Source organism: Pan paniscus, chromosome 8 (genome assembly GCF_029289425.2).
Source record: "Pan paniscus chromosome 8, NHGRI_mPanPan1-v2.0_pri, whole genome shotgun sequence".
NCBI classification, from domain to species: domain Eukaryota; kingdom Metazoa; phylum Chordata; class Mammalia; order Primates; family Hominidae; genus Pan; species Pan paniscus.
In genome coordinates, this window is record NC_073257.2 from 115,025,958 (window position 1) to 115,053,859 (window position 27,902).

General features: G+C 37.6%; 1 protein-coding gene across 8 annotated transcripts in view; it reads right to left on the reverse strand.

Moving 5' to 3' along the window:
* NT5C2 (5'-nucleotidase, cytosolic II) overlaps positions 1-27,902 on the reverse strand; it is a 190,401-nt gene that overhangs the window by 52,057 nt on the left and 110,442 nt on the right. The window contains exon 1 of one of the 8 annotated variants that reach the window (XM_008950870.6): positions 10,600-10,762. The exons of 6 other annotated variants lie outside the window; for them this stretch is intronic. In XM_008950870.6, coding sequence (XP_008949118.1) covers positions 10,600-10,613 — 14 coding nt within the window. In that variant the 5' untranslated portion in view covers positions 10,614-10,762. Of the gene's footprint in view, positions 1-10,599; positions 11,140-27,902 lie in introns of those variants that run through there. One more of the 8 variants, XM_003825534.7, reaches the window with a different exon arrangement.

Sequence of the window (27,902 nt, forward strand, 5' to 3'; positions counted from 1 at the left end):
AAAAAAAAAAAAGAAGAATAGAAAAGAGAAAAGAAAAGAGGAAAGGGAACGGAAAGGGAAAAGACAGAAAATAAGGTTATCCTTTCCACTTCATCCTCAGCTTGGTAGCCAAAGTTAAAACTGCATGGCTTCTCCTCTTATTACCAAACCTTTTCTTTGTCTTCATTTCATAAGTAACTGTAGGAAATTAGAATGATATAGATCAGTGGATCTCAAAACTGCAGTGTACATCAAAATCACAATCACCTGAGTAACTTGTTAAAAATAAAAAAGCCTGGGCTGGGCTCCCCCATCAGTGATCTAGGTCAATGGTCTCCAAAGAAGAGTAACTGCATCAAGGGATGCAAAAAGCCTCCACTGGGATACAGAAAGAAAATATCAGATCTTCTATTGATATTTACCTCACCATTTAAAAATGCCTAATTTATATATTTATATATGTTTCTTATTTATTTTCAAGACAGAGTCTTACACTCTGTTGCCCAGGCTGGAGTACAGTGGTGTGGTAATGGCTCACTGCAGCCTCAACCTCCCAGGCTCATGTTATCCTCCTACCTCAGCCTCAGCCTCCCAAGTAGCTGGGACCACAGGCACCACCATGTCCAGCTATTTTTCTTTTCTTTTTTTTTTTTTTTTTTTTTGTAGAGATGGCCTTGGAGACTTTTTTTAAAAAGGAGTTTGAGACCAGAAGTGGTGCCTCACACCTATAATCCCAGCACTTTGGGAGGCCACGGTGGCAGGACTGCTTCAGCCCAGGAGTCTGAGACCAGCCTGGGCAATATAGTGAGACCCTATCTCAACAAAAAATAAAAAATTAGCCACGTGTAGTGGCACATGCCTATAGTCTCAGCTACTCAAGAGGCTGAGGCAGGAAGATCACTTGAGCCCAGGAGGTCAAGGCTGCAGCGAACTGAGATCGTGCCACTGCATTCTAGCCTGGGCAACAGAGCAAGACCCTGTCTCAAACAAAGAAACAAAAAACACCCTCCAACCTCCAGCCCCCAAACATATCACCTTCTAATATTTCATCAAATATCACCCTGTTATTACTGATAAAAGCATCTACTTTATTATATTTTCCCAGTTACATAAATCCTTTTGAAAGTACAACAGGGATAAAAGACAAAATAATGGTTGTAGCTCTAGAAACTAAATGTAACTACTGAAGGCTTTTCAAACAGATTCTTAATTCAGGCTAGAGAGCCAACTGGATCAAATCCTTGATCAGGCCCTAACAGCTGACATGCCTAAAATATTCTATGGGAATACAAGCAGGAATGGATTGGGGATGATTTTTTCCCTTGTGATACAATCCAGGAGAGAAGTATGTGGAACGACATAATAAAAGAAACAGCTTTTACTCTCATAGAAGAAAGATGCTAGCTAGCTTCAAGCACAGCTAACATTACAGGAAAAAGGAGATTTTGCTGTTAATGTCAATCAGTGCTTAAGACAAGAAACTGTCAACAGTCTCAGCCACGTACCAGCTTCTTTCTTTGTTAGAAAAGAGATTAAGCTTGTACTGTCATGAAAATATATCAAATCATTTATGTATATTTTTAAGGATTCAAAGATTATAATGTACCTTTATTATCTATGTAAACTCTAGGAATAACATATTTCAGGAATATGAAAATCTGGTTTTGCCAAAATAATCATTGCTACATATCCATCAAATTGCACTTCTCCTCTCTTTAACCTAGTCACATTAACTATTCAATCAACACATTCATTGTCTACTACAAAGCAGATACCATTTTGTGACATATGTCATATAAGCTGTTCTTTAGGGAGCAGAAAGAGCTAGGACAGACTTTATAGGAGTCTAAAATTAGGAAATACGATGTTTTCCTATGAAGTTCTACCAAATATCCTTTACCTTTCCATTTTCATTCAAAATAAGTGCTCTAACCACAAAAGCAATTCCTGAACTTAGAAACAATCACTTCTGTCTCCCCCCAATTCATTTCTATTATGATGTTTATAAAAATGAAAGGCCTCACATATATTCTCATCTTTCCTTTTCTTTCCCTAATCTAGGCTACAAAACATGAGGGGAGGCGCAGTGTGGAATTAAATCTAATTTGTTGTATGAATAGCTGAAGTGCATAAGCAAAGCTATAATGGCAAAATAGAACAGCTGTATTATAGAGAACTGCAATAAGCCAAATATAGTTATTTGGCTATATATTCCACAGTTTACAAAGATAATAAACACCCAAATACTTAAAGTATGCACTGACTTCAGCACAGAGGCAGCCTTAAAGCATGAAATACCATGTCTCCAGGATACAGTCTTCAAGAGAAACTAATCTCTTGGTTTCAAACTAATGACTACTCTTCATTGAGGTTATAGCAAAACAAAGTGTTAGGTACTATATCAACTAAAAGGTACTATATCAATTACAAGGCTGGCCCACTGCCCCATCATACATTTCAAAACAAAAAGATTTATCTGCTTGAGGAATCCAAAAATTTCTATTGGTCTCCGGACCTTGACTGTACCTTTGCCAATGTCAGTTTACTGTGTCACATTTCTAAATTATTAACGAGTGGAACATACTCCACCCCTACGTTCAAGAGCTTGAACATATCGGAGAAATTAACTTCCCGAAGCTTGCTTTTAAAAAAGCACAAACTTGCCGCCCTAGAAAGCATGACTAAACTAAGCATCCAATCTTAAAGCACAATTAGCCAGCAATTCCAACATACTAAGTCTTTTGTAAGTTGCAGATTTGAGCATTAACATGAAAAACAATCTCTACGTGACAGGAACACTCTAAAACGAAGCACAGACTTCAATATAAAGACAAATGTAACAGCTTTTATTATCATATCTCACAGCAGTTAAGACATTAAACTTGAATAAACTCCATCCAAGTAAATATAAATATAACCATAAGAAATAGAGCCATTAATATAATGTGCTTTAGAAATAAGAATATTCTCACACTTAAGTAACATGAACATGCAATTTATTAAATTTGAAATTTTGTAAATGGCAATCTTAATGGCTTTAACTTGTAATTCAAAGCAGTATTACCTCATCTGTCACTGGTTGCCGTTTTGAAAAGTGTAAAACTATCTGAGTCAACTAGTTCTTGAAGTCACATAACAAAATTCTTCGTAAGGTCCCTAGTATAGTTCTTTTGTGACTTAACTTCAAGAAGTTTAACCTGAATCAGGCCCCTCAAAAGCATGTATCTTCCGAGACAGTGCTGGAGAAAACACCTCTGTGTTTAATTTAACTTGTCATTGGATATCACTGTTGCTCCACACAAATCCATTTGGAATAGAATTTCTTTGGCAATGGTGAACTTTATCTGTAACTCCTCCCCTTGCCTAGGAGTCACAATTTCCTGGCCAAGTGCCCAATGACAGTTAGTGCAACAACAAATGAGACTAAGGATTCAAGTATAAAATCTTCTTGGGCATCTGTTTTCCTTATGGGCTTGCATAATTATACATTGAAAATTTGCTACAATCAAGAAAAGAAAAAGTTACAAGTGCTTTTTGAGAGGGCAAATTGAAATTATGAACTAAAAAGTATGTGTCTGTATATATGCATATTTTTACTTAATAGAAAATGCTATAATGTGGATTTTTTGTTGAAAACCCAATCTCCAAACTAGTTCCTATTTCTGCTATGGGCACTCCCATTCTCCCACTCAAGCTTAAAATCTAGTTACTATCTTTTGATTCTTTCCTCTTCTTCAAATCCACATCCAATCATCTAATGTGCCTTCATTTAAATTACCAAACGTCTCTGGAATCCAATCTTCCATTCAATTCACAGTGCTAACAACATGTCCAGGTCCTCATTAGTCCAGCAATCATCTCCCAATTGCTCTGCCCTCGCACTAATGCCAAATTAATTGCTTTGAAGTAGTGCTACTCAAAGCATGGTCCACAGGCCAATGCTGGATTATGAACATTTGTTGCTAACCCATGACATGACACATACAGAAATTTTAAGTATTTAGAAACTTTTACAGTAATTTGACAGAGAAATTTTGTTTGTTGAATGTAGTAATAAAAAAGGTAGGCTTACATTTTGTGTCTTCATTTTTCTTGAAATTCATTTTTATTTTATAAACGTGTCCATTTGAAACAGATTGGAAAAGAGTTGTTTATAAACTGGTCCTCCCTCACAGATAGTTTGAGAAGCACTGTCCTAAAACCCTGATCCAATCATATCACTCTCTTAAGAACTTTTAGTCATCGCTCACTACCTACCCAATTAATAAATTGCAAATTATTGGATCTTCAAGTTCTTACATTGTCCCACATCATGCACCTTTGGCTGTAGTAATCAAAGTGAGCTACTTGCTATTTCCTAAATATGCCCTAAGGCTTTGTTTATATTCTTTTCCCTAAAAGGGCCACCTCAGTTATCTCTAATTATCAAGACCCTGCATCTCAAGTGATTTTGTCAAGGAACTATCAATATTCTGGTTGTGCCACAGAACTATGTGACAGTAATGTCTCTGGGTCTCGTTACTTTTCTACTTAATGAAAGAAACTGCATCAGCAACTAAAATTCTATAAAGTTGTGACCCAAATGAGAGGCTTAAACCTTCAAAATTCCCTATTTTGACACTTACTATATGTTGTCATAGACATAAAATATGGTAGTTCTCTTATTCTTTATTGGATTATAAACTTTGAGACCAGGATTTATAATCTTCCCAACACCTAACATAGGGCCTTGTAATAGCAGACACAATATTTAACTGAACTAAAAATTAAGCTTAAACTAGAAACTTAATAGGGGTTTGTCATTGCCAGAGGCTGTGGGGAGGAGGGAACGGGCAGTTTCCGCTAATGGGTACAGGGTTTCTTGTGGGGGTAATGAAATGTTCTAAAATTAGATAGCGGTATTGGTTGCACAACTCTGTGAATATACTAAAATGATCAAATTGTATGCTTTAAAAGGGTGAATTGAATGATACGTGAATTGTATCTCAATAAAGCTGTTATTAAAAAAAAGTAATAGGAAGACCTCAGTCTGCCATTATGTCTCCATCCTCCGTAAAAAGTATGCTTAATGATATAAAAAGTATTATAGGTAAGAACTTTATGAAATGGATTCTTAAAAATTCAAAGCTCAAATACCATGGACATACAGATACAACAAGAAATTTTGGGTTAGATTCTAAAAGCAACAGACATCTAGTAGCATTAGTTTTGCTTTCATAAATTCTAACCAGTAACTTCTTACTAATTTGTTTTAACATTTTCTCTGAGGAACATCAAGAGGGATACATTTTGTTTATCAGATTGTGTCAAGAGAACAGCAGTGGCTGGGTGCGGTGGCTCACGCCTGTAATCCCAGCACTTTGGGAGGCTGAGGCGGGTGGATCACGAGGTCAGGAGATTGAGACCATCCTGGCTGACATGGTGAAACCCCGTCTCTACTAAAAATAAAAAAATTAGCCAGGCATGGTGGCAGGTGCCTGCTGTAGTCCCAGCTACTCGGGAGGCTGAGGCAGGAGAATGGCGTGAACCCAGGAGGCAGAGCTTGCAGTGAGCCAAGATCGTGCCACTGCACTCCAGCCTGGGCAACAGAGTGAGACTCCGTCTCAAAAAAAAAAAAAAAAAAAAAGAACAGCCTCCTGTGCATTAAAAATCTGAACAGTGCTCACTTCAGCAGCACACACACTAAAAATCTGAACAAATGTGTTATCACTTATAAAATAAAACATGAAATTATAATACTCATTTTACTCACTCATATACTCAGTATTTAAAAGTTCCAGAGAGGCCGGGCGCGGTGGCTCACGCCTGTAATCCCAGCACTTTGGGAGGCCGAGGCGGGCGGATCACGAGGTCAGGAGATCGAGACCATCCTGGCTAACACGGTGAAACCCCGTCTCTACTAAAAATACAAAAAATTAGCCGGGCGTGGTAGCGGGCGCCTGTAGTCCCAGCTACTCGGGAGGCTGAGGCAGGAGAATGGCGTGAACCCGGGAGGCGGAGCTTGCAGTGAGCCGAGATCGCGCCACTGCACTCCAGCCTGGGCGACAGAGCCAGACTCCGTCTCAAAAAAAAAAAAAAAAAAAGTTCCAGAGAAAAGTCAGTATGGAGACATACATGGAACAAAATTTAAGATGATTAAGATTTAAAATGCCATCAATTATAAAATGTACCCATATTATATACCAGTAAGAAAAGGGGGGAAATTCCAAGTCACAGCCTAGGAGATTCCACAAAAAGTTAGGATAGCAAAAGGGATATACTCATAATATGAGGATAAGGGAGAAATATATCTACAACACAGAAGGGCCCACAAAGAAATCTGTACATCTTAGCCTTGACTGTACATCTATTTCCCATTTTGTACTGCATCCAGGGAGGGGGAAAATCTCTCCCTGAGAATTTGAACAAGTCAGTCATGTAGGTTGTGCTCTGAATTTATACTATCAGGATGGTTGATATTTTCCCCAGGTGACCGAAAGAAGCGAAAGCAAATCCTCTCTGGAAGAACTCAACTTGAATTCTAGGTGGTATATTGCCAGATACAGCCCAGTTTCTGGGATGTTTAAATGTAAAAGAAGGTCTATCTTAAAAACTATAAAATAATAGGAGTACTGATGATAATGCAGACTCTATTTCCACCAAAGATTTTAAAGCACACTTTAAGGAGATTCATCAAAAATATTTAAGGAAAAGACATTAAAATTCCCTTCACCTTCATTCTCAAATGAAGAAATTGTGATAATGGGAGCAGGATGGTAGGAAATATAAGAGAGGGCTGACTACCAAATCAGAAAAATACACAAGTTACGGGAGAAACCAGGAGAATACCAGTATTTCTAAGAATATATTTACTATTCTAAAACCTCAGTCTAATTAAGCATAGGCTTTTCCAATCCCTTTTTTTCTATTTTCCTCTAAATTGTTTTTCACTTTTTCTCTACAATTTTTGAAAGACCAGTGTATAGAGGATCATTCATAAAACACAGCAAAATTTCAGGGTTAAACTCTGTGAGATAGAAATTAGAGAAGAAAATATGGTTATCCATGTTAGCTAAGTCCAAATTAACAAGTATACTGTGCCTATATTGGAAGAAAGGTCAAAACCCAGAATTTAAAATAAAAACAAATAATAAAATTCATTTTGGCCTTTTACCTAAACGACAGCAACTCTAGTAATTTAAAAAAAAAAAAAGCACTTTAACAACTCCAGAGGGCTAATTCAATCATGACACTGCAAAGAGAGTATATTTTTCCCTGCATTACACATCCTAGGAGCAACCATATTTTCCCAAAGATATCCTTTTGAATATGAATAATCAACAACCGCTTTACAAAATTTTAAATCAGCAGGATGAGGAGCTTCTCAAGTCTCATTCCTCCACCAACTTTACCAAGGTATCATTTACTTAAAATAACATTCACCCACCTTAAATGAAAATTTTGGTGAGTCTGATAACAGTATACACTCATGCAACAACTACTACAATCAAGATGTAGAATATTTTCTTCAATCCAAAAAATTTCTTCATGTTCTTTTGCAATACCCTCCCCAGCCCTTGGCCCTGAGCTACCACTAGTACTTTCTGTCACTGTAGTTTTCATATAAATGGAATCAAGTATTATTTTGTCATGTGTCTGGCTTACTTAGCAATACTTCTGAGATTCATCCATGTTGCTGCATATATGATTAGTTCTTTTATTCCTGAGTATTTCATTGTATGGATATACCACAATTTGTTTAACCATTCAGTTAATGGACACTTGGTTTGTTTCCAGCTTTCGACTATTATAAATAATGCTGCTACAAACAGTCACATACTAATTTATGTGGGCATTTTTTCATCTCTTGGGTAAATATCTAAAAATGGAATTACTAGGTCATATGTTAAGCATATGTTTAACTTAAAAAGACATTGCCAAAACTCTTTTCTCTTTTGCACTCTTATCAGCAATGCATGAGAGTTACCATTGCTCCACAGTCAGTGTTTTTAATTGTAGCCATTTTAGTGAGTGTGCAGTGGTATCTCACTATAGTTTTAATTTGTATTTCCCTAATGACCAATAACATCTTTTCAAATCCAATTTTGTGAAGCATCAATTCAAATATTTTGCCCGTTTTTAAACTGGGCTGTCTTATTATTGAATTACAAGAGTTCTTCGTATATTTTGGATCCAAGTCTTTTATCAGATATAAACATATTCAGAATATTTTCTCCCAGTCTGCAGCTTGCCTTTAAATATTCTTCATGATATCTTTCAAGAAACAGGAATTTGATTTTTTAAATTTTGATGAAGCCCAACTTATCAATTTTGTCTAACAATTTTTATTCAGTTTACCTAAGAAATGTGTACCTCATTCAGGGTCACAAAGATTATATTCAGGTCTATGATCCATTTATTTTAATGTACAGTTTGAGGTAAAGGTCAAGGGTCAAGGTTCATTTTTTCTTTTTCCTATATGAATATTCAGTTGTTCCAGTACATTTGTTAAAAACACTAGCCTCTCCTGGCCAGGCGCAGTGGCTCACGCCTGTAATCCCCAGCACTTTGGGAGGCCAAGGTGGGTGGATCATCTCAGGTCGGGAGTTCGAGACCAGCCTGACCAACATGGAGAAATCCTGTCTCTACTAAAAATATAAAATTAGCCGGGCATGGTGGTGCATGCCTGTAATCCCAGCTACTAAGGAAGGCTGAGGCAGGAGAATCGCTTCAACCTGGGAGGCGGAGGTTGCGGTGAGCCAAGATTACGCCACTGCACTCCAGCCTGGGCAACAAGAGTGAAACCTGTTCTTAAAAAAAAAAAAAAAAAACACTAGTCTCTCGCCATTGAATTAGCTTAAGTTCATTGCTGAAAATCAATTGATTATATATATGTGGGTCTATGAACTCCCCATTTGGTTCCATAATCTATATGCCTATCTTAACACTAATATCACACTGTCTTAATTACCATAGATTTACATAAAGCTCAAGTATAATTTTGGGTGATTTAACTCTATGAATCTTTTCCTATTACTATTAGGGAAATATTTCATAGCTATCAAATGATAACACGGTATTAAATGTCAATATTGCACTTATGAAAACGGTGAATGTAAGAATTTTTTTCATCCCCAAGCACAAAATGTATCCATTTATTTCTAAAGATAGCATAGAGAATAAAACTTAATTGATTTCATTTATATACTCCATGTACTTCAAATGCACTTATTATCCATTCGGACAGTACAGACATTGCTCCAGAGGCTCCTAGAGATAAACCTAAAAAAAAATCTGCCCTTACAGTGTCCTAGAGGGGTAATATAGGTCCCTCCAACTTTCTCTAACTAACCAAGTCTAACATGTACTTTACCATAGGGTAAAAATTAGCACTAACTACTTCCAAGAACTTTAACCGCGTCTAGAAATACAATTCATCTTAAATCTACAAACTATAATAGCTTTATAAACAACCCTGTGTACAAGATCGACAAACATACTAGCACCTGTGATAGTCCTTATCATAAAAATGGTTTAACACCTACCTATCTATAGCCAGTGGTAGAAGGAAAGAAAATATACCAACCTAAAAAGGCAGTCCTTTAAGAAAATATACCAATCTAAAACAGCAGTCCTTTCATAATTTTCACATTTAAAAGAAACCTCAAATTTCTAGTGATGTCATAAAAGGTCTAAAAATAATACAGAATTACTTATACCCCTGGTTGTTCTCGTTATTCAATAATGAAATCTAAAAATAGCAGTAAAGTGGGCCAATTTTATTTTGTTCATAATCAATACATGATTAGATTAAAATAAGTTGTAAATGTGACGCTCTGGAACCACTTCAAATTTTCTTACAGAACAAAAGAACTAGAAAGATAATTAATAGATTCCAGAAAAATAAAAACTAAACTTTTACTGTATTTTTAAAGAATTTTTTTGAGAGATTTATGTCCTATTTTATTAAAAGAAACATCTCTCTAAAATTAACCAGGTCTAGTTATGCCTGAAGGCTAGAAATGAAATAACCAACAGTATGCAGTTATTAACTTATCACTTATTATAGTGGTCACAAAAAGAGAATCAGTAATAATTCAGACTCTGAAGCATAAGAGAAAATAATACAAAAATAATACGGAACTATCTTATATTGCAAAGCAAATTAGAATAGGGAATTCTACTCTAAATTATTTTTTGCCTACACGCCCCAGAAACAAAATCATAGGCTGTTTTTCACTAAATATTTCACACCATTTTCTAAAGGTACAACTTATTTTAAAACGCCATTGAATTTTTAAGCTTCCCTCAATTATTTGGTAAACCACCGTTTGCTTCCAATCTTGATGAATACATTCTGCAGAAAAACAAAATGAATTTACCACAGAGTAAACAAAGTACTTATATCTTACAAAATTCCTATTAAGATTGCCCTTACTCAGTGCTGTCTTTCAAAACAACAATAGCAACTTTATAGTAGATTACACATGAAACACTATAAGATTTGGGCTGAATTTCTTTCAATCTCTGCCTCTACCTCCACTCTCGGACTGGTAGCACTGCTTATTAATCTTTTAATTCATGCAGATGACACCTCTTCACTGAGAAAAATGAAAGAGAAAGAATAATAAAATCACTTACCCTTCCTTAGACATTCTCAAAGATCTACTTCCTCTGGATGAGAATACAGGATCAACAAACAAGCTTCACTGATCTCTTGAGAACTGTAGCTCATTTGTTAAAGCACAGAGAACTCAGGCCCTGAGAGGCCCAACAAATTTGGGCACAATGCCGAACCCTAACTAGGCAATATCTCAGTGACCAATATCCTCAGCTTTAAATACTTGAAAACTTAAGAATAATTTTTTAAAAAATTTCAAGACTAGGAAAAATAACTAATGGCCTGAACTGTTTAAGGCTGGCCAGTTAAGGAAGGAGACAATCCAAATGGCAAGTTCCCGTAAGAGACAGGAATCGTTACTGGCAAACACAGAAAAAGCAAATTTACCCCCTAATGAGGCCCTCCAACAGTACGCAAACAATGTGAGTTTCACAGAATCAAGCAGCCCTGGTCGGTCAAAATCATTTTTAGTTTACTCTGGGAGCAAAAAACACAGGATAAATAATTTTATGTTTTAATTATTAGTGTAGTTATTTCCTCCCTCAGAAAATAAACAATGTGAATTACAAAAGAAGGAAGTATGTGCAGATCATATTACAGGAGGAACCTAAAGTATTTCCACAGTGAGGTATTTTTTTTTCTGACTTCATTAACTGCTTTTAAACAAAACATCTGCGTTCACAAATATTTCACTTAATCGCCTGAAAATTTCAGCTCATGTGAAAAGATATTTACAGATCTTTGGCATATGGGGGATAAATCCAGAACATTCTAAAGGTTAATTCCAAATCTCAGAGCAAATTGAGCTTTGAAAAAAAAAAATCTGTAACATTCCTGCCTCCTGACCAATATAATGCATAGGGATTATGCAACAGGGGAAGAAATAAATAAGTCTGCTAAAGTCTAAGAACATTGAGATGGCAAATCCTCCTCATGGTGATTCAAATTAAAAATAAAATACATATACCTTAAATAACTACTACTTGAATTAAGGCTTAAAATTTTTAAAAGCTTTATCCCTTTAAATATTACCTAAATATCTTACCATAAAGGTTTCTTTTTGTTATTAAAATGTTTAAATAGTTACTAAGTAATTAAAAGCACTACTAAATACTATAAATTCAAAATAAAATTAAGGGATAAAAGACTTTAAGGTAGAAAAAATAAAAAAGAAAAAACAAAAGAAAATTATTTTCAGTTTATTTAGAAAAGCAGTATGGTGTAATGGAAAGAGAATGGGCACTAGAAGAACTAAGACTTAAATTCCAGCTCCTCCACTTTCTGGCTTTGGAACTTTGAATAAGTTACTTAACCTAAGCCTGAGTGTTTTAATCTATAAAAGGGAAGATAACATCTGGTAGGGATGTTGTCTGTCACATGTAAGCACTCCAAGAACTATTACTGAGGGTAGGGGAACAGGAAAAGCAACTGGATTATCAGGCATTGCCTCATTAATATATCTCTTGGGAAATACTTTTTTTAAAAATCTAAATCTCAAGTTTTACACAAATATGAAGGATTTCCATTGACTATCCTCAAAGCAAATTCCATAACTACAAGAATACAAATTGAATATGGAAAAATGATCTAATCCTTAAGGGTGCCAACTTCCCATGGATTCCCTAGATTTTCAGCTTGTGGTATCACAGCTCAGTGCAGTGGAAATAAATGTAATTACTATTTTAAGACTTTACTATTGGCAAAGAGAAAGGAAAACAAAAATTCTCACTTGAACTGAGGGTACACACTTACAGAAGCTTCCTGTGCAAAAGGTAAGGCATTGTCTAAAGATGATTAGCTCTTTCAAACTCCATGCATACATTAAACAAATATTTACTGAATGTCTGTGTGCCAGATACCAGTGATACAAAGATAAACTTGGCAGTCCTTGATTTTAAGAAGCTAGTGAGAAGGTCCATTCAAAAGTAGCTATGAAGTAGTGTGTTAGTAGTATTAGAGATACGCACAACAGAGAGGGACATATAGATCCTCTTGGCTGAGTCTTATTTAGAGATAGGATGAGATACTGTTTTTTAAAAACTGACACTGTGCTAAGCTCTTTATTTATTACCTCATCTAATCTTTGCAATAACTCTATGAGGTAAAGTTATTCCAGTTTAAAAGATTACAAAATTAAAATTTACAAAACTTAAATGCTGGGATTCTAAAGAAATGGAACAATCCAAAATGCCAACCCTAGCCCCAAGCTCTTAATCACCAGGCTAAAAGTATTAGCAGCAGGCTAAGAGGAAAAGAAGAGGTCTCCAACAGAAGAGGAACCATAAACAAAAAGCGAAATGACATAAACATCATGATGTGTGAATAAAAACAAAGCTATGAGCCCGGGAGGTCAAGGCTGCAGTGAGCCATGATCACACCACTGCACTCCAGCCTAGGTGACAGAGCAAGACCCAGTCTCAGAGAAAAAGCAAAGCTAGATACAGTTGACAGAACACAGAATCTGAGGAAGAGAACTGCTCAACACAAAAGTGGACAGAAAAAGATCAGTCTTAGAGAGTCTTAGCGGGGTTAGAATTTATCCTGTTGCATGCTCGATGTGATATCACTAAAGGATCTAAGCAGGATTATAACATTATTTAAAAAATGAATTTGGCCAGGTGCCATGGCTCACACCTGTAATCCCAGCGACTCAGGAAGCTGAACTGGGAGGACTGCTTGAGGCCAAGAGTTTTAGACCAGCATGGGCAACATACAAGATCCTGTCTCTACAAAAAAAAAATTTAAAAATTAGCCGGGTATGGTGGCATGCACCTGTAGTCCCAGGTACTTGGGAGGCTGAGGTGTGAGAATTACTTGAGGTCAAGGTGACCACAGTGAGTTATGATCATGCCATTACACTCCAGCCTGAGCAACAGAGTGAGACTCCATCTCTTGAAAAAAAAATTTTTTTGAGGAGGACAAGGCTGAAGGTGGGGAGACCTACAGGGGGATACTGCTGTAATCTAGGACAGCGATAACAAGGGCCTGGACCATGGCAATACTATCAGGAATGAAAAGGCCAGAGTCTAGAAATAATTAGATTCATTTTAAAGTATGCATGTGTGCTTAAATAAGACACTAAAATTTGAGCATGGTGACTATATTATTCCTCACTTCTTGGATCTATGGTGGCAATATTTAGAAATTGCTTCCTAATGGATGTAGTAACAATTAAAGTCCTCTTTTAAAAAGCTTTCAAGGGGCCACGTGCCGTGGCTCATGCCTGTAATCCCAGCACTTTGGGAGGCCAAGGCGGGCGGATCACCTGAGGTCAGGAGTTCTAAGACCAGCCCAGCCAACGTGACGAAACCCCATCTCTACTAAAAATATGAAATTAGCCGGGCATGGTGGCGCATGCCTGTAATCCCAGCTACTCGGGAGGCTGAGGCTCGACAATCACTTGAACCCAGGAGGCGGAGGTTGTGGTGAGCTGAGATCACGCCATTGCACTCCAGCCTGGGCAACAAGAGCGAAACTCCATCTCAAAAAAAAAAAAAAAAACTTTCAAGGGCCAGGTACAGTGGCTCACGCCTATAATCCCAGCACTTTGGGAGGCCGAGGCAGGCAGATCACGAGGTCAGGAGATGGAGACCATCCTGGCTAGCACAGTGAAATCCCATCTCTACTAAAAATACAAAAACTTAACCACGCGTGGTGGCACGTGCCTGTAATCCCAGCTACTCGGGAGGCTGAGGCAGGAGAATCGCTTGAACCCAGGAGGCAGAGGTTGCAGTGAGCTGAGATCACGCCACTGCACTCCAGCCTGGGCAACAGGGCGAGACTCCATCTCAAAAAAAAAAAGCTTTCAAAGGGAAGTGGTTGGAAATAGAGTCAGGAATATAAGTCAGGTCTTACAACTCTTAGAACAAAGTTCACTAAGTTCACTAAGATTTAAATGTTTAATATATAACTAGAAACTGCAAAAAGTGACATAGCAGATTTGAAAAAATATTCCAAAATGAAATGCTGAAACAAAAAAAAATTATGTAAATCAAAATTTTTAAATGTGATTAATAGATTTCACAACAGATCAGACCCAACTGAAAAGAGAATTAGTGAACTGGAAGATAGGTCAGGAAAAACTTTCCAGAATGTGACACAGAGACAAAAGAAAGGATGGAAAATACAAAAGCATAAGAGAAGAAAGGACACCATCCCAATCTACCATACGCTTATTAGGGTTCAGAAGGAAAGGAGAAATAGGGCAGGAACAATATATGAAAATACAACCACTGAAAATTTTACAGAACTGATTAAATACAAGCACAAAATCAAGAGGTCCAATGAATCCCAAGCCGGAAAAATAAAGAAATCCAAAGTTTATTACCTACCAACTTTGGGAGACATATGGGTGGGAGTAACATTTCTGATATGCCTTTCGCATAATTTTGACTTTTAAATGTATATTACTCATATATATTATATATAATAATGCTACAACATAGGATGTATTATGAAATGTTGTATTATGTTAAATTATTTAAAAATTAGATCAATAGAATGAAAAAGAAAAAAACACTTAACTGAAAGCAAACAAATGAACCTAATTATACTGTATACAAATACCCTAACCACGCTGTAGAGAAAAAAAGCAAGAACGAACTAATCCAAGGAACTAAAAAACACAAAGTCTAAGCCTTTAGACTTTGGCAGGGTAAGGTAAGAAAGTGGAAGAATGGCAAATAAATCCTGAACTTTTTAGGTTTGTTTGTTATGGTATGAGTTAATCAACTGAAGCAATTTTAGATTAAGCAAACTAAATATGTTGATGATGTCAGGAGCCAGGGCTTTCACTGTGGAACAAGAGATATACAAACATGGAATGGGAGTGAACAAGAAGGAACTTTCCTAGGATGGACTAGCATTAGATGTAATGGTGTGAACTCATGATTTCTACAATACATATAAAAATGCATACCCAGTGAAAAATGCTACACAAATTAAGGTAAAGACATCTTTAGAATATGCCACTCAACATCAGCAGAATACACATTCTTGTCAAAAGCATATAGATTATTCAAGATAGACCACAGAGTAGCCCATAAACCAAGACACAGTAAATTTAAAAGGACTAAAATTATGTAAAATATGTTCTACAACCACAATGGAATGAAAGTACAAGTCAATGACAAAAGAAAATTTGGGGCCAGGTGCGGTGGCTCACACCTGTAATCCCAGCCCTCTGGGAGGCTGAGGCGGACAGATCGTGAGGTCAAGAAATTGAGACCATCCTGGCCAACACTGGGAAACCCCGTCTCTACTAAAAATACAATAATTAGCTGGGCATGGTGGCATGCACCTGTAGCCCCAGCTACTCAGGAGGCTGAGGCAGGAGAATCGCTTGAACCCGGGAGGTGGAGGATGCAGTGAGCCAAGATCGTGCCACTGCACTCCAGCATGACAACAGAGCGAGACTCCATCTCAAAAAAAAAAAAAAGAAAAGAAAATTTGGGACATTCACAAATATGTAGAAATTAAACAACACACTCCTAAATAATAGAAATCACAAAGAAAGCTAGAAAACACTTACAATTTAACGAAAAAAAGGACATAACAAAATCATTGGGGTACAGCAAAAGCAGTGCTCAGAAGAAAATTTATAGCTGTAAATGCACATATTTAAAAAGAAGAAACATCTCAATTAATAGCCTAGCCTTCCACATTAAGAAATTATAGAAAAAGAAGAACAAAATCAACCCAAATCAAACAGAAGGACAGAAATAATATATTACAGATTAGAGCAGAGATTTAAATATATATATACAAAATCTAAAGCACTGGAGAAAAATCAATGCTTTTTCTTTAAAAACATCAACAAAATTGACATTTAGCTAGACTGACCCAAAAAAAGAAGACTCAAATTACTAAAATCAAGAATAAAAGCAGAGGCCAGGCACGGTGGCTCACACTTAACAATCCCAGCACTTTGGAAGGCCAAGGCAGGCGATCACTTGAGGTGAGGAGTTCGAGACCAGCCTGGCCAACATGGTGAAACCCTGTCTCTACTAAAAATACAAAAATTAGCCAAGCATGGTGGCGGGCACTTGTCATCCCAGCTACTTTGGGAAGCAGAGGCAGGAGAATCGCTTTAACCCAGGAGGCGGAGGTTGCGGTGAGCCAAGATAGCGCCACTGCACTCCAGCCTGGGTGACAGAGCGAGACTCTTATCTAAAAAAAAAAAAAAAAAAAAAAGAATAAAAGCAGAGACATTACTACTGACCTCACAGAAATAAAAACAGATATAATACTATAAATAACTATATGCCAACATATTAGGTAACCAAGATAAAACAGACAAAAGTAGTACAAGACTTGTACACTAAAGACTACAATACCTGGAAACACACAAATTACCAACATTGACTCAAAAAGAAATAGAAAATCTAAAGAGATCTATAAGTAGTAAGGAGATTAAGTCAGTAATCAAAAAACTTCTAACACTGCCAGGTGCAGTAGCAGATGCTTGTAGTTCCAGCTATTCAGGAGGCTGAGGCAGGGGGATCACTTGAGGCCAAGAGTTAGAGGCTACAGTGCACTATGATCAGGCCCGTGAATAGCCACTGCATCCAGCCTATGTAACAGAGTGAGACCTCATCTCCAAAACATGCACACACACACACATGCACACACACACACACACACACACAATTAGAGCTAATAAACAAGTTCAGCAAAGTGGCAGGATACAAGATTAATATACAAAAAACCAGTTGTGTTTCCATAAACTAGCAATGAACAATCCAGAAACAAAATTAAGAAAACAATTCTATTTACTATAGCATCAGAAATAATGAAAGACACCAGACTGGACAACATAGCAAGACCCCCTTCTCCACCAAAAAAAAAAAATTTAATTAGCTAAGCATGGTGGTACATCTATAGTCCTAGCTACTTGAGAAGCTGAGGTGGGAGAATCACGTGAAGCCAGGAGTTCAGGGTTACAGTGAGCTATGATCATGTCACTGTACTACACCTTGGGTGACAGAGCAAGACCCTGTCTCTTTAAAAAAAAAAAAAAAGAAAGAAAGAAAAGAAAATACTTAGGAATAAATTTAACAACAGAAGTGCAAGACCTGTACAATCAAGACTACAAAATACTGTTGAAAGAATTAAAGAAAATCTAAATAAATGGAAAGACATCCCATACTCATGGATCAAAACACTTAATACTATTAGGACAGCAATACTTCTCAAAGTTATATATAGAGAGAGTCAATGTAATTCATAACAAAATCCAGCTGGCTTTTTTATATAAATTGACAAGCTGATCCTAAGATTCATATGGATATAGAAGGGCACCAGAATAGCCAAAACAATCTTGAAAAAGAAGAGTAGGTTGCTGTTTTTCAAAACTTACTACAAAGCTGCAGTAATCAAGACTGTGTGCTACTGGCATAAGGACAAATAGATCAAACAAATATAATTCAGAGTCCAGAAATAAATTCATACATCTATGTTCAAATGATACTTGACATGGGTGCCAAGACCATTCAATGTGAAAAGAATAGTCTTTTCAAAAAATGGTGCTAGGACAACTGGATAGTCACACGCAAAAAAATGAATCTGGACCCCTATCTTATATAATAACACAAAAAGTAAATGAAAATGGATCAAAAACGTAAATGTAAGACCTAAAGCTGTAAAACTATCAGAAGAGAACACAGGAGTAAATCACTGTGACTTTGGAATAAGCAATGGTTTCTTAAACATATCATGAAAAGCATACTCGAAAAAAGAAAACATACATAAATTGGACTTCACCGGTATTAAAATAACACGTGTTTCAAAGGACACTACCAAAAAAGTTATTAATGAAAGTCAGCCCACAGAACGGGAGACAATATTGGAAAATCGTGTATCTGATAAAGGTCTAGAATCCAGAATATATAAAGAACTTTTACAACTCCACAATATAAACAACTCATTTAATAATAATAGGCAAAACACCTAAACAGACACTTCACAAAAGATACACAAATGGCCAGTAAGAACATGAAAACACGCTTACCATTACTGGTCATAAGGGCAAGTAAAGACCACAATGAGGTACTATTTCACACACACTCACAGGGCTATAATTAAAAAGGCAGGGCCAGGCACAGTGGCTCACGCCTGTAATCCCAGCATTTTGGGAGGCCGAGGCAGGCAGATCACGAGGACAAGAGATCGAGACCATCCTGACCGACATGGTGAACCCCTATCTCTACTAAAAATACAAAAATTAGCTGTGCGTGGTGCATGCCTGTAGTCCCAGCTACTCGGAAGGCTGAGGCAGGAGAATCACTTGAACCCGGGAGGCAGAGGTTGCAGTGACCCGAGATCGTGCCACTGCACTCCAGCCTGGCGACAGCAAGACTCCATCTCAAAAAAAAGGCAGTAAGTGTGATGAGGATTTGGAGAAACTGGAACATTCATACACTGCTAGAGGGAATGTAAAATGATGCATCTGCACTGGAAAATGGTTTGGCAAAGTGGAAGCAACCCAAATGTTAAGCAACAGATGAATGGAAAAACAAAATATGGTATATCCATACAATACATTTTTTTTCTTTAGACAAGGTCTCCCTCTGTCATCCAGGCTGGAGTGCACTGGCACAATCATAGCTCACTGCCACTTTGACTTCCCAGGCTCAAGTGATCCTCCCACCTCAGCCTCTTGAATAGCTGGGACTACAGGCATGCACCACCATGCCTGGCTAATTTATGTATTTTCTGTAGAGATGGGGTTTTGCTATGTTGCCCAGGCTAGTCTCAAACTCCTGGTATTATGACGCAATTTGCCCGTCTCACCTACCAGGAAGTGCTGGGATTACAGGCATCAGCCACTGTGCCTGACCAACAGAATATTATTTGGCAATAAAAAATAATTAAGTACTGAGATAGGCTACAATACAGATGAACCTTGAAAACACTATGCTAAGTGATGCAGGGCACAGTGGCTTGTGCCTGTAGTGCTACAGTTCCAGCTACTCAGGAAACTGAGGCAGGAGTATCATTTGAGCCCAGGAGTGTGAGGCTTCTGTGAGCTATGATTGCGCCACTGTACTCCAGCCTGGATGACAGAGTAAGACTCCAACTCTTAAAAAAAAAATAATGAAAAAAGAAAATACTATGCTAAGTGAAAGAAGTCAGACACAGAAGGCCATAAACTGTATAATTTCATTTATATGAAATATCCAGAATAGGCAATTCCATAGAGACAGAAAGTAAATTAGTGGCTGACACGGGCTGGAGACAGAGGGAAATGTGGAGTGGACTACTAATGAGTATGAGGTTTCTTTTGGGATAATGAAAAATGGTTGTACCACTTTGTAAATATACTAAAAGCCACTGAATAATATACTTCTATTTTATATTATGTAAATTATAATTCAATTGTTTGTTTGTTTTTTGAGACATTCTAGCTCTGTTGCCAGGCTGGAGTGCAGTGGCGCAATCTTGGCTCACTGCAACCTCCGCCTCATGGGTTCAAGTGACTCTCCTGCCTCAGCCTCCCAAGTAGCTGGGACTACAGGCACGCACCACCACACCCAGCAAATTTTTGTATTTTTAGTAGAGATGGGGTTTCACCATGTTGGCCAGGATGGTCTCGATCTCTTGACCTCATGATCCACCCACCTCGGCCTCCCAAAGTCCTGGGATTATAGGCATGAGCCACCACGCCCCACTGAAGCTGCTATTTTTTAAGAGAATACACACACACACCTTCCATAAATCAATATGGAAAAAAAAGACAACACAATTGGCAAACAACTTGAAAGGGCAAGTCACAGAAGAGGATCTTCTGCAAATGGCTACTTACAATATGAAGGTGTTCAACCTATTTATTCATCAGAAAAATACAACTTAAAACCAAAAGGAGATGCCACTATGTATACACTAGAATAACTTTTAAATTAAACATACAATTCAAAAGATTAATATTAAAGTGTTGGTGATACTGCTCTCATACATTGTAAGTGGAACTATAAACTGCTAGGGAAAACTATTTTGCGGTATCTACGAAAACTAAACGTATGCTTAACCTATGGCCCAGCAATTCCATTCCTGGGTAGAAACCAATAGAATTGAATGTATATATCCACAAAAAGATTTGTTCAAGAACATTTATAACAGCATTATTCTTATTTTTTCAACTAAAAATTACTATTATTTTATTATTACTAAAATACAGTAATAGTTTATTTAAAATACACTGTTTATGTATACATTTCTATGAATCCTATAACTCACATAATAGTTACAATCTGAAATTTAAAAGTTCCATCACCCCAAAAAACTCTCCCCTACTATCCTTCTGTAGTCACACTTTCCTTCTCTACTAACTCTTAGAACCCACTAATGTGTTCTCCATCACTACAGTTTTGTCTTTCTGAGACTATCATATAAATAAAATCATGCCAGATGTCATTTAAGACTGGCTTATTTGACTCAGCATTATGCCTTTGAGAGTGATCAGTTGCTCTATGTATCACTAGTTCATTATTTTACCTGAGTTATAATCTATTCTATAAATATACCACATACTGTTTATGTATGTACCTGCTGAAGAACATTTGGGCTGCCTTCAGTTTTGAGCAATTATAAACAGAGATACTATAAACATTATCCATTGTGTGAACCTAAGTTTTCATTTCTCTAGGGTAAATATCTAGGAGTAGGATTTCTGGGTCATTAATGTTAAGGTCTCTAACTTGATAAGAAACTGCCAAACTGTTTTTCCAGAGGAGCTGCACCCTCTCTGTTCACGAGCAATGTATGAGAAGTTCCAGTGGCTCCACATCCTTGGCAACACTTGATATTGTCAATATTTTTTATTTTAGCTATTGTAACAGGCATATATACAGTTGCTTTAATTTTTATCTTCCTAATGGGTAAAGAAGTTAAATATGTGTTTTTATGTCATCTGTATATATCTTCTGTAGTGATGTTCAGTCTTTTAACCATTTCATAATTTGGTTATTTTCATATTGTTAAATTTTAAAAGTTCTTTATATACTCCAGATATAAGTCCTTTATCGAATTTTTTTCAGTCGATAACAGCTTTATATGCAATAACTAAAAACTTAAAAAAAAAAAAAACTCAAATGTGGGCCAGGCATGGTGGCTCACACCTGTAATCCCAGCACTTTGGGAGGCTGAGGCAGGTGAATCACTTGAGGTCAGGAGTTCAAGACCAGCCTGGCCAACATAGTGAAACCGTCTCTACTAAAAATACAAAAAAAAAAAAAAAAAAAAAAAAACCTGGTGGCACACACCTGTAATCCCAGCTACTCAGAAGCCTGAGGCACAAGAATCGCTTGAACCTGGGAGGCAGCCAGGCATGTTGACTCACGCCTAAAATCCCAGCATTTTGGGAGTCCAAGGCAGGAGAACTGTTTGAAGCCCGGGGTTTGAGACCAGCCTGGACATCAAAGTGAGACCCTATCTCTACGAAAAATAAAAAATAAAAAAATAGCTAGGTGTGGTGGTGTGCTCCTGTATTTCTAGCTGCTTGGAAGGCTGAGTTGGGAGGATCACTAGAGCCCAGGAGGAGGTCAAGGCTGCAGTGAGCTATGATTGCGCCACTGCACTCCATCCTGGGCAACAGTGAAATCGTGTCTCTGAAAAACAATGCTTTTTTTTTTCTTATTTTGAGACGGAGTCTCACTCTGTCGCCAGGCTGGAGTGCACTGGCTCAATCTTGGCTCACTGCAACTTCTGCCTCCTGGGTTCAAGTGATTCTCCTGCCTCAGCCTCCCGAGTAGCTGGGATTACAGGCATGCGCCACCACGCCCAGCTAATTTTTGTATATTTAGTAGAGACAGGGTTTCACCATGTTGGCCAGGATGGTCTCGATCTCTTGACCTTGTGATCCACCTGCTTCAGCCTCCCAAAGGGCTGGGATTACAGGCATGCACCACCGCGCCCGGCCAAAAACAATGTTTTTAGTATTAAAAAAACCTAAAGGTCCATCAACAGAAAATAAATGATGAAATAAATTGTGGTATATTGATACAATGGAATGACACACAGTAATTAAAAAGAACAAATTACTGATACAAAAACATGAATAAATCTCTCTCTCAGACATTACAATTAATACAGAAGCCATACCCTTTAAGGTGAAATACACCATCTAAATGTAAATATAAATAATACTTCCTCAACATAAGTTTCTTCTTATACTATTTCAATAAATCTCAGATCTGCTTTTATTCTTTCTCTTCCATGCCACCAATACCACTTTTCTTCTTAATTTTACTGTTAGATATGTTGTTTTTGGAAGAAGTATAGAGGAAATGGTAGTAAAGGGAGAGTGCTTTAGGATTCAATACATTCTTTTGAACAGTAGCATTTAGAGAATCTGTACTCCATAGTGGTATCACTGCACATTTTTAAGAGCATCTTGTATCTAGAACAGATAAGGAATTCATGTGATGTAAGAAAAGGTGTCACTGTGAGAATTTTTATTTTGTTTTTGTTTCTTAAGAGACAGGGTCTCGCTCTGTTTCCCAAGCTAGAGTGTGATAGCATGATCACAGCTCACTGTAACCTCAAACTCCTGGGCTCAAGAAATCCACCTGCCTCAGCCAGGCGCAATGGCTCACGCCTGTAATCCCAGCATTTTGGGAGGCCAAGGCGGGTGGATCACCTGAGGTCAGGAGTTCAAGGCCAGACTGACCAACATGGTGAAACTCCATTTCTACTAAAAATACAAAATTAGCCTGGCGTGCTGGCGCATCCCTGTAATCCCAGCTACTCGGGAAGCTGAGGCAGGAGAATCGCTTGAACCCAGGAGGCAGAGGTTGCAGTGAGCCAACATCACGCCATTGCACTCCAGCTGGGGCAACAAGAGCAAAACTCCATCTCAAAAGAAAAAGAAAAACAGAAATCCTCCTGCCTCAGCCTCCCTAGTGTCTGGGATTACAGGCGTGCACTACCACCTGTGGCTTTTTTTTTTTTTTTTTTTCTAGAAACAGTGTCTTACTCTGTTGCCAGAATCTCAAACTCTTAGACTCAAGTGATCTCCCCACCTCAGCCTCCCAAGAGAATTTTTTTTTTTTTTGAGACAGAGTTTCACTCTTATTGCCCAGGCTGTAGTGCAATGGTACAATCTAGGCTCACCGTAACCTCCGCCTCCCAGGTTCAAGCGATTCTCCTGCCTCAGCCTCCCCAGTAGCTGGGATTACAGGCATGTACCACCACGCCCGGCTAATTTGTATTTTTAGCAGAAACAGGGTTTCTCCATGTTAGTCAGGCTAGTCTCGAACTCCCAACCTCAGGTGATCCGCCTGGCTTGGCCTCCTAAAGTGCTGGGATTACAGGCGTGAGCCACCGTGCCTGGCTTACCCAAGAGAATTTTTTAAGTTGAACTTTTTAATTTGGAGTAATTGTAGATTCACATGCAGCTGAGTAAGAAATGATACAGAGATTTCATGAACCCTTCACCCAGTGTCCCCCAATGGGGAAATCTTGTGCCATATAGAAAAATATCACAACAAAGAAATTGACATTGACACAATTCACAACTTTATTCAGACTTCATCAGTTTTACATGCACTCTGTGTATGTGTAGATTAATATATTTACCACTAGAGTTAGACACAAGAGTTTCCTCATAAGGTATTCCTTGTGCTACCCTTTTACAGGTACACCCACCATCTCCCTCCACCCACCCCAATCTCTACCCCTAGCAACCATTAATTTATCAATCTCAATAATTTTGTAATTTCAAGAATGTTACAGAAATGGAACCATACAGAGTGTAACCTTTTCAGATTGGCTTTACTAACTCAGCATAATTCTCTTGAGATATATCAAAGCTGTTGCACGTATCAACAGTTCACTTTTTACTGCTGAATAGAATTCCATACACAGAATTTTGGGAGGAAAATAATAAGCTGAAAAATTTCTTACCAGTCCCTAAATTCTTACCTGTCATTCCTTAGGAAGATGAAACATGAATAAAAGCATTAGAATGATAAAAAACAAACAAACAAACAAAAAACAGAGTTTTGAATTTTTTTCTTTCTTTCTTTCTTTTTTCTAGAGACAGGGTTTTCCTGTGTCACCAGGCTGGAGTGCAATGGCGCAATCAAAACTCATTGCAACCTCAAACTCCCAAGCTCAAGTGATCTTCCTGCCCCAGCCTCCCTAGTAGCTAGGACGACAGGTGCACAGCACCATACTCAGCTAATCTTTTTACTTTTTGTAGAGACAGGGTATCATTATGTTCCCCAGGCTGGTCTCAAATTCCTGGCCTCAAGCCATCTTCCCATCTCGGTCTCTCAAAGTGCTAGTATTATAGGTGTAAGCCACCACATCCAGCCACAGTTTTGATGTTCTACCTTACTCTTCTTATTCCGACAAGATATATCCCATATATATATTATTTTTCTTTTTTTTTTTTCTTGAGACAGAGTCTCGCTCTGTCACCCAGGCTGGAGTGCAGTGGTAAAATCTCAGCTCACTGCATCCTCTGCCTCCTGTATTCAAGCGATTCTCCTGCCTCAGCCTCCCGAGTAGCTAGGATTACAGGCACCCACCACCACGCCCGGCTAATTTTTGTATTCTTTAAGTAGAGATGGGGTTTCACCATGTTGGCCAGGCTAGTCTCAAACTCCTGACCTCAGGCGAGCCACCCACCTTGGCCTCCCAAAGTGCTGGGATTACAAACACGAGCCACCATGCCCAGTCCCATATGTATACTATTTAAGAAACATGGCTCTTCAGCATTCCAGAGGACCTATATTTTCCGCATGATTTTCAATTTACAAAGTGGCTACTGAAATTTTAACAATTATCCACTGAATATTTGAACCAATACTAAAATGACAGTTTACTACTCAGCTTGATTAATGACAAAATTAAAAAGCTGAATGACATTCATATGATATCCATAAGTGATTAAAAGAGAAATTAAAATTGATCAACCTGGCAGTCTCTATCTACATATAACCTGATACCTGTTTTTAGTATGAGGTTTAAAAAAAAAACATAAAGATTTCCCCTTTTTTTGTTTTTGTTTTTGAGACACAGTCTCACTCTGTCGCCTAGGCTGAAGTGCAGTGGCGCAATCATGGCTCACTGCAGCCTTGACCTCCCATGCACAAGCAATCCTCCCACTTTAGACTCCTGAGTAACCAAGACTACAGGTGCACACCACCATGCCCAGCTAATTTTTGTATTTTTGGTAAAGACGGAGTTTGCCATGTTGCCCAGGCTGGTCTTGAACTCCTGTGCTCAATGAGCGATCCGCCCGCCTGGGTCTCCCAAAGCGCTAGGATCACAGGCATAAGCCACCGTGCCTGGTCCATCATAAACATTTCTAGATCGAAGCCATAAGTACTAGCAAAATTACATATACACAAATTCCTTTTCACTCCTTAAACATGTATAAGAAATTTACTTTGATTTTAGAAGAAACTATTATTCAACAGATTTATATAAAGACTGATATGGCTCTGGAAGCCTAAACTGCAACTAAAAAAAAAAAAAACTTCAGATATATAATTTAAGATAAATACACAAAAGTCTTTAAAGAATTTTAAAGAGAAAAATCATTGCAATATTTTCTAAAATAAGGCAAAAGACTGGTTAACAAAAAATTCACAAGCCTAATAAAGTGCCAAATTTCAGTTCAATATGATAAAACCACTGCTAAATTAATAAGCTGTGTTCACAAAGAAAAAAAACCAATTCATTGTCCTACAGAAATTCTGTTCTACTGGAAGCATCAGAGCTTTACAAACGTAAAAACTAAATACCTGACTTCGGTATCCTGGGCACAGTCAATGTAGAGAGCAGATGAAAAACCTAATTGTTCCATTCTTGGATTGGTAAATACAAATTCTGATCTATAGTGATCACTGTAAGATTCTAGTATTAAACAAAAACTATTTAAGAGGTAATTTTTGAAGCTGCCTCTTTCAGGTCACTATGACATCTGAGCAGCTCAGCTTGTCTTCTAACCATATAGCAAAACACATTCCACTGAAAGGTTTGGCCTGATGACTTATCCTCAGCCCAGAAAACTAAACAACCATAAGGAAATGAAGAAGGAGCAACAGTCATACATTTTAAAGGCTAGTTTCTTAATAATGACATATGACTGGCATCTCTATATTGAAATTCAGAAAACTGATATTAAGCAAGAAAAAAGCTGGAAGTTAGATATTTATTTACTTAACTAAGAATATTTAGCTTCTTCTAAAGGGAAATTGTAAAGCATCACATACAATGTATACTTTGTGATAATGATCAGCATAGCCTAACTTAACCAATGATAAATTACCAATCCAAATAAATGTCTTTAATGAAAAGACCTGGAAACAGAATATTCTACAAATTGACTTAACTAGAAAACTAAAATAAATTTCTTCTAAATGGTTTCTATTTAAAATTTTTAATTAACAAAAGCAAATACTGTTAGGAGATACAAGTCTGATGACTACATCATGATGAGTACAGATAATAATCTACTGTATACCTCAAAATTGCAAAGGGATTAGATTTTAAATGTTCTCATCACAAAAAAAATGATAAATGTAAGAGGTTATGCATGTTAATTGGCTTGATTTAGCCATTCCATATCAAATTGTACACAATACATACAATTTTTGTCAATGTTTAAAAAGACATATACATATACACACACACATATATATAATGTTTTTATTGTTCTAAAAGCACACATATACTTTATTTTAAACACTGGGCATGGTGGTTCACACTTGTAATCCCAGCACTTTGGAAGGACAAGGCAGGAGGATCACTTGAGAACAAGAGTTCAAGATCAACCTGGGTAACATAGCAAGACTTTGTCTCTACAAAAACAATACAAAGATTAGACAGGTGTGGTGGTACACGCCTGTAGTCCCAGCTATTCAGGAGGCTGAGACAGGAGAATCACTTGACCCCAGGAAGTTAAGGCTATAGTGAGCCATGATCAAGCCACTGCACTCTAGCCTGGGTGACAGAGCAAGACCCTGTCTCATAAAAAATTATAATAATTTTAAAGCAAATTCTTGCAAGATACCAAGAACCCAAATTTTCTACATTTAATTTTTTTTTCAGGCTGGGAGTGATGGCTCACATCTGTAATTCCAGCACTTTTGGAGGCCGAGGCAGGAGGACTGCTTGCAGGCAGAAGTTCAAAACCAGCTTGGACAACATAGTGAGACCACATCTCTAGAAAAAAATTTTTTTAATTACCAAGCATGGCTAGGCATGGTGGCTCACGCCTGTAATCCCAGCACTTTGGGAGGCCGAGGCAGGCGGATCACAAGGTCAGGAGTTCAAGACCAGCCTGGCCAACATGGTGAAACCCAGTCTCTACTAA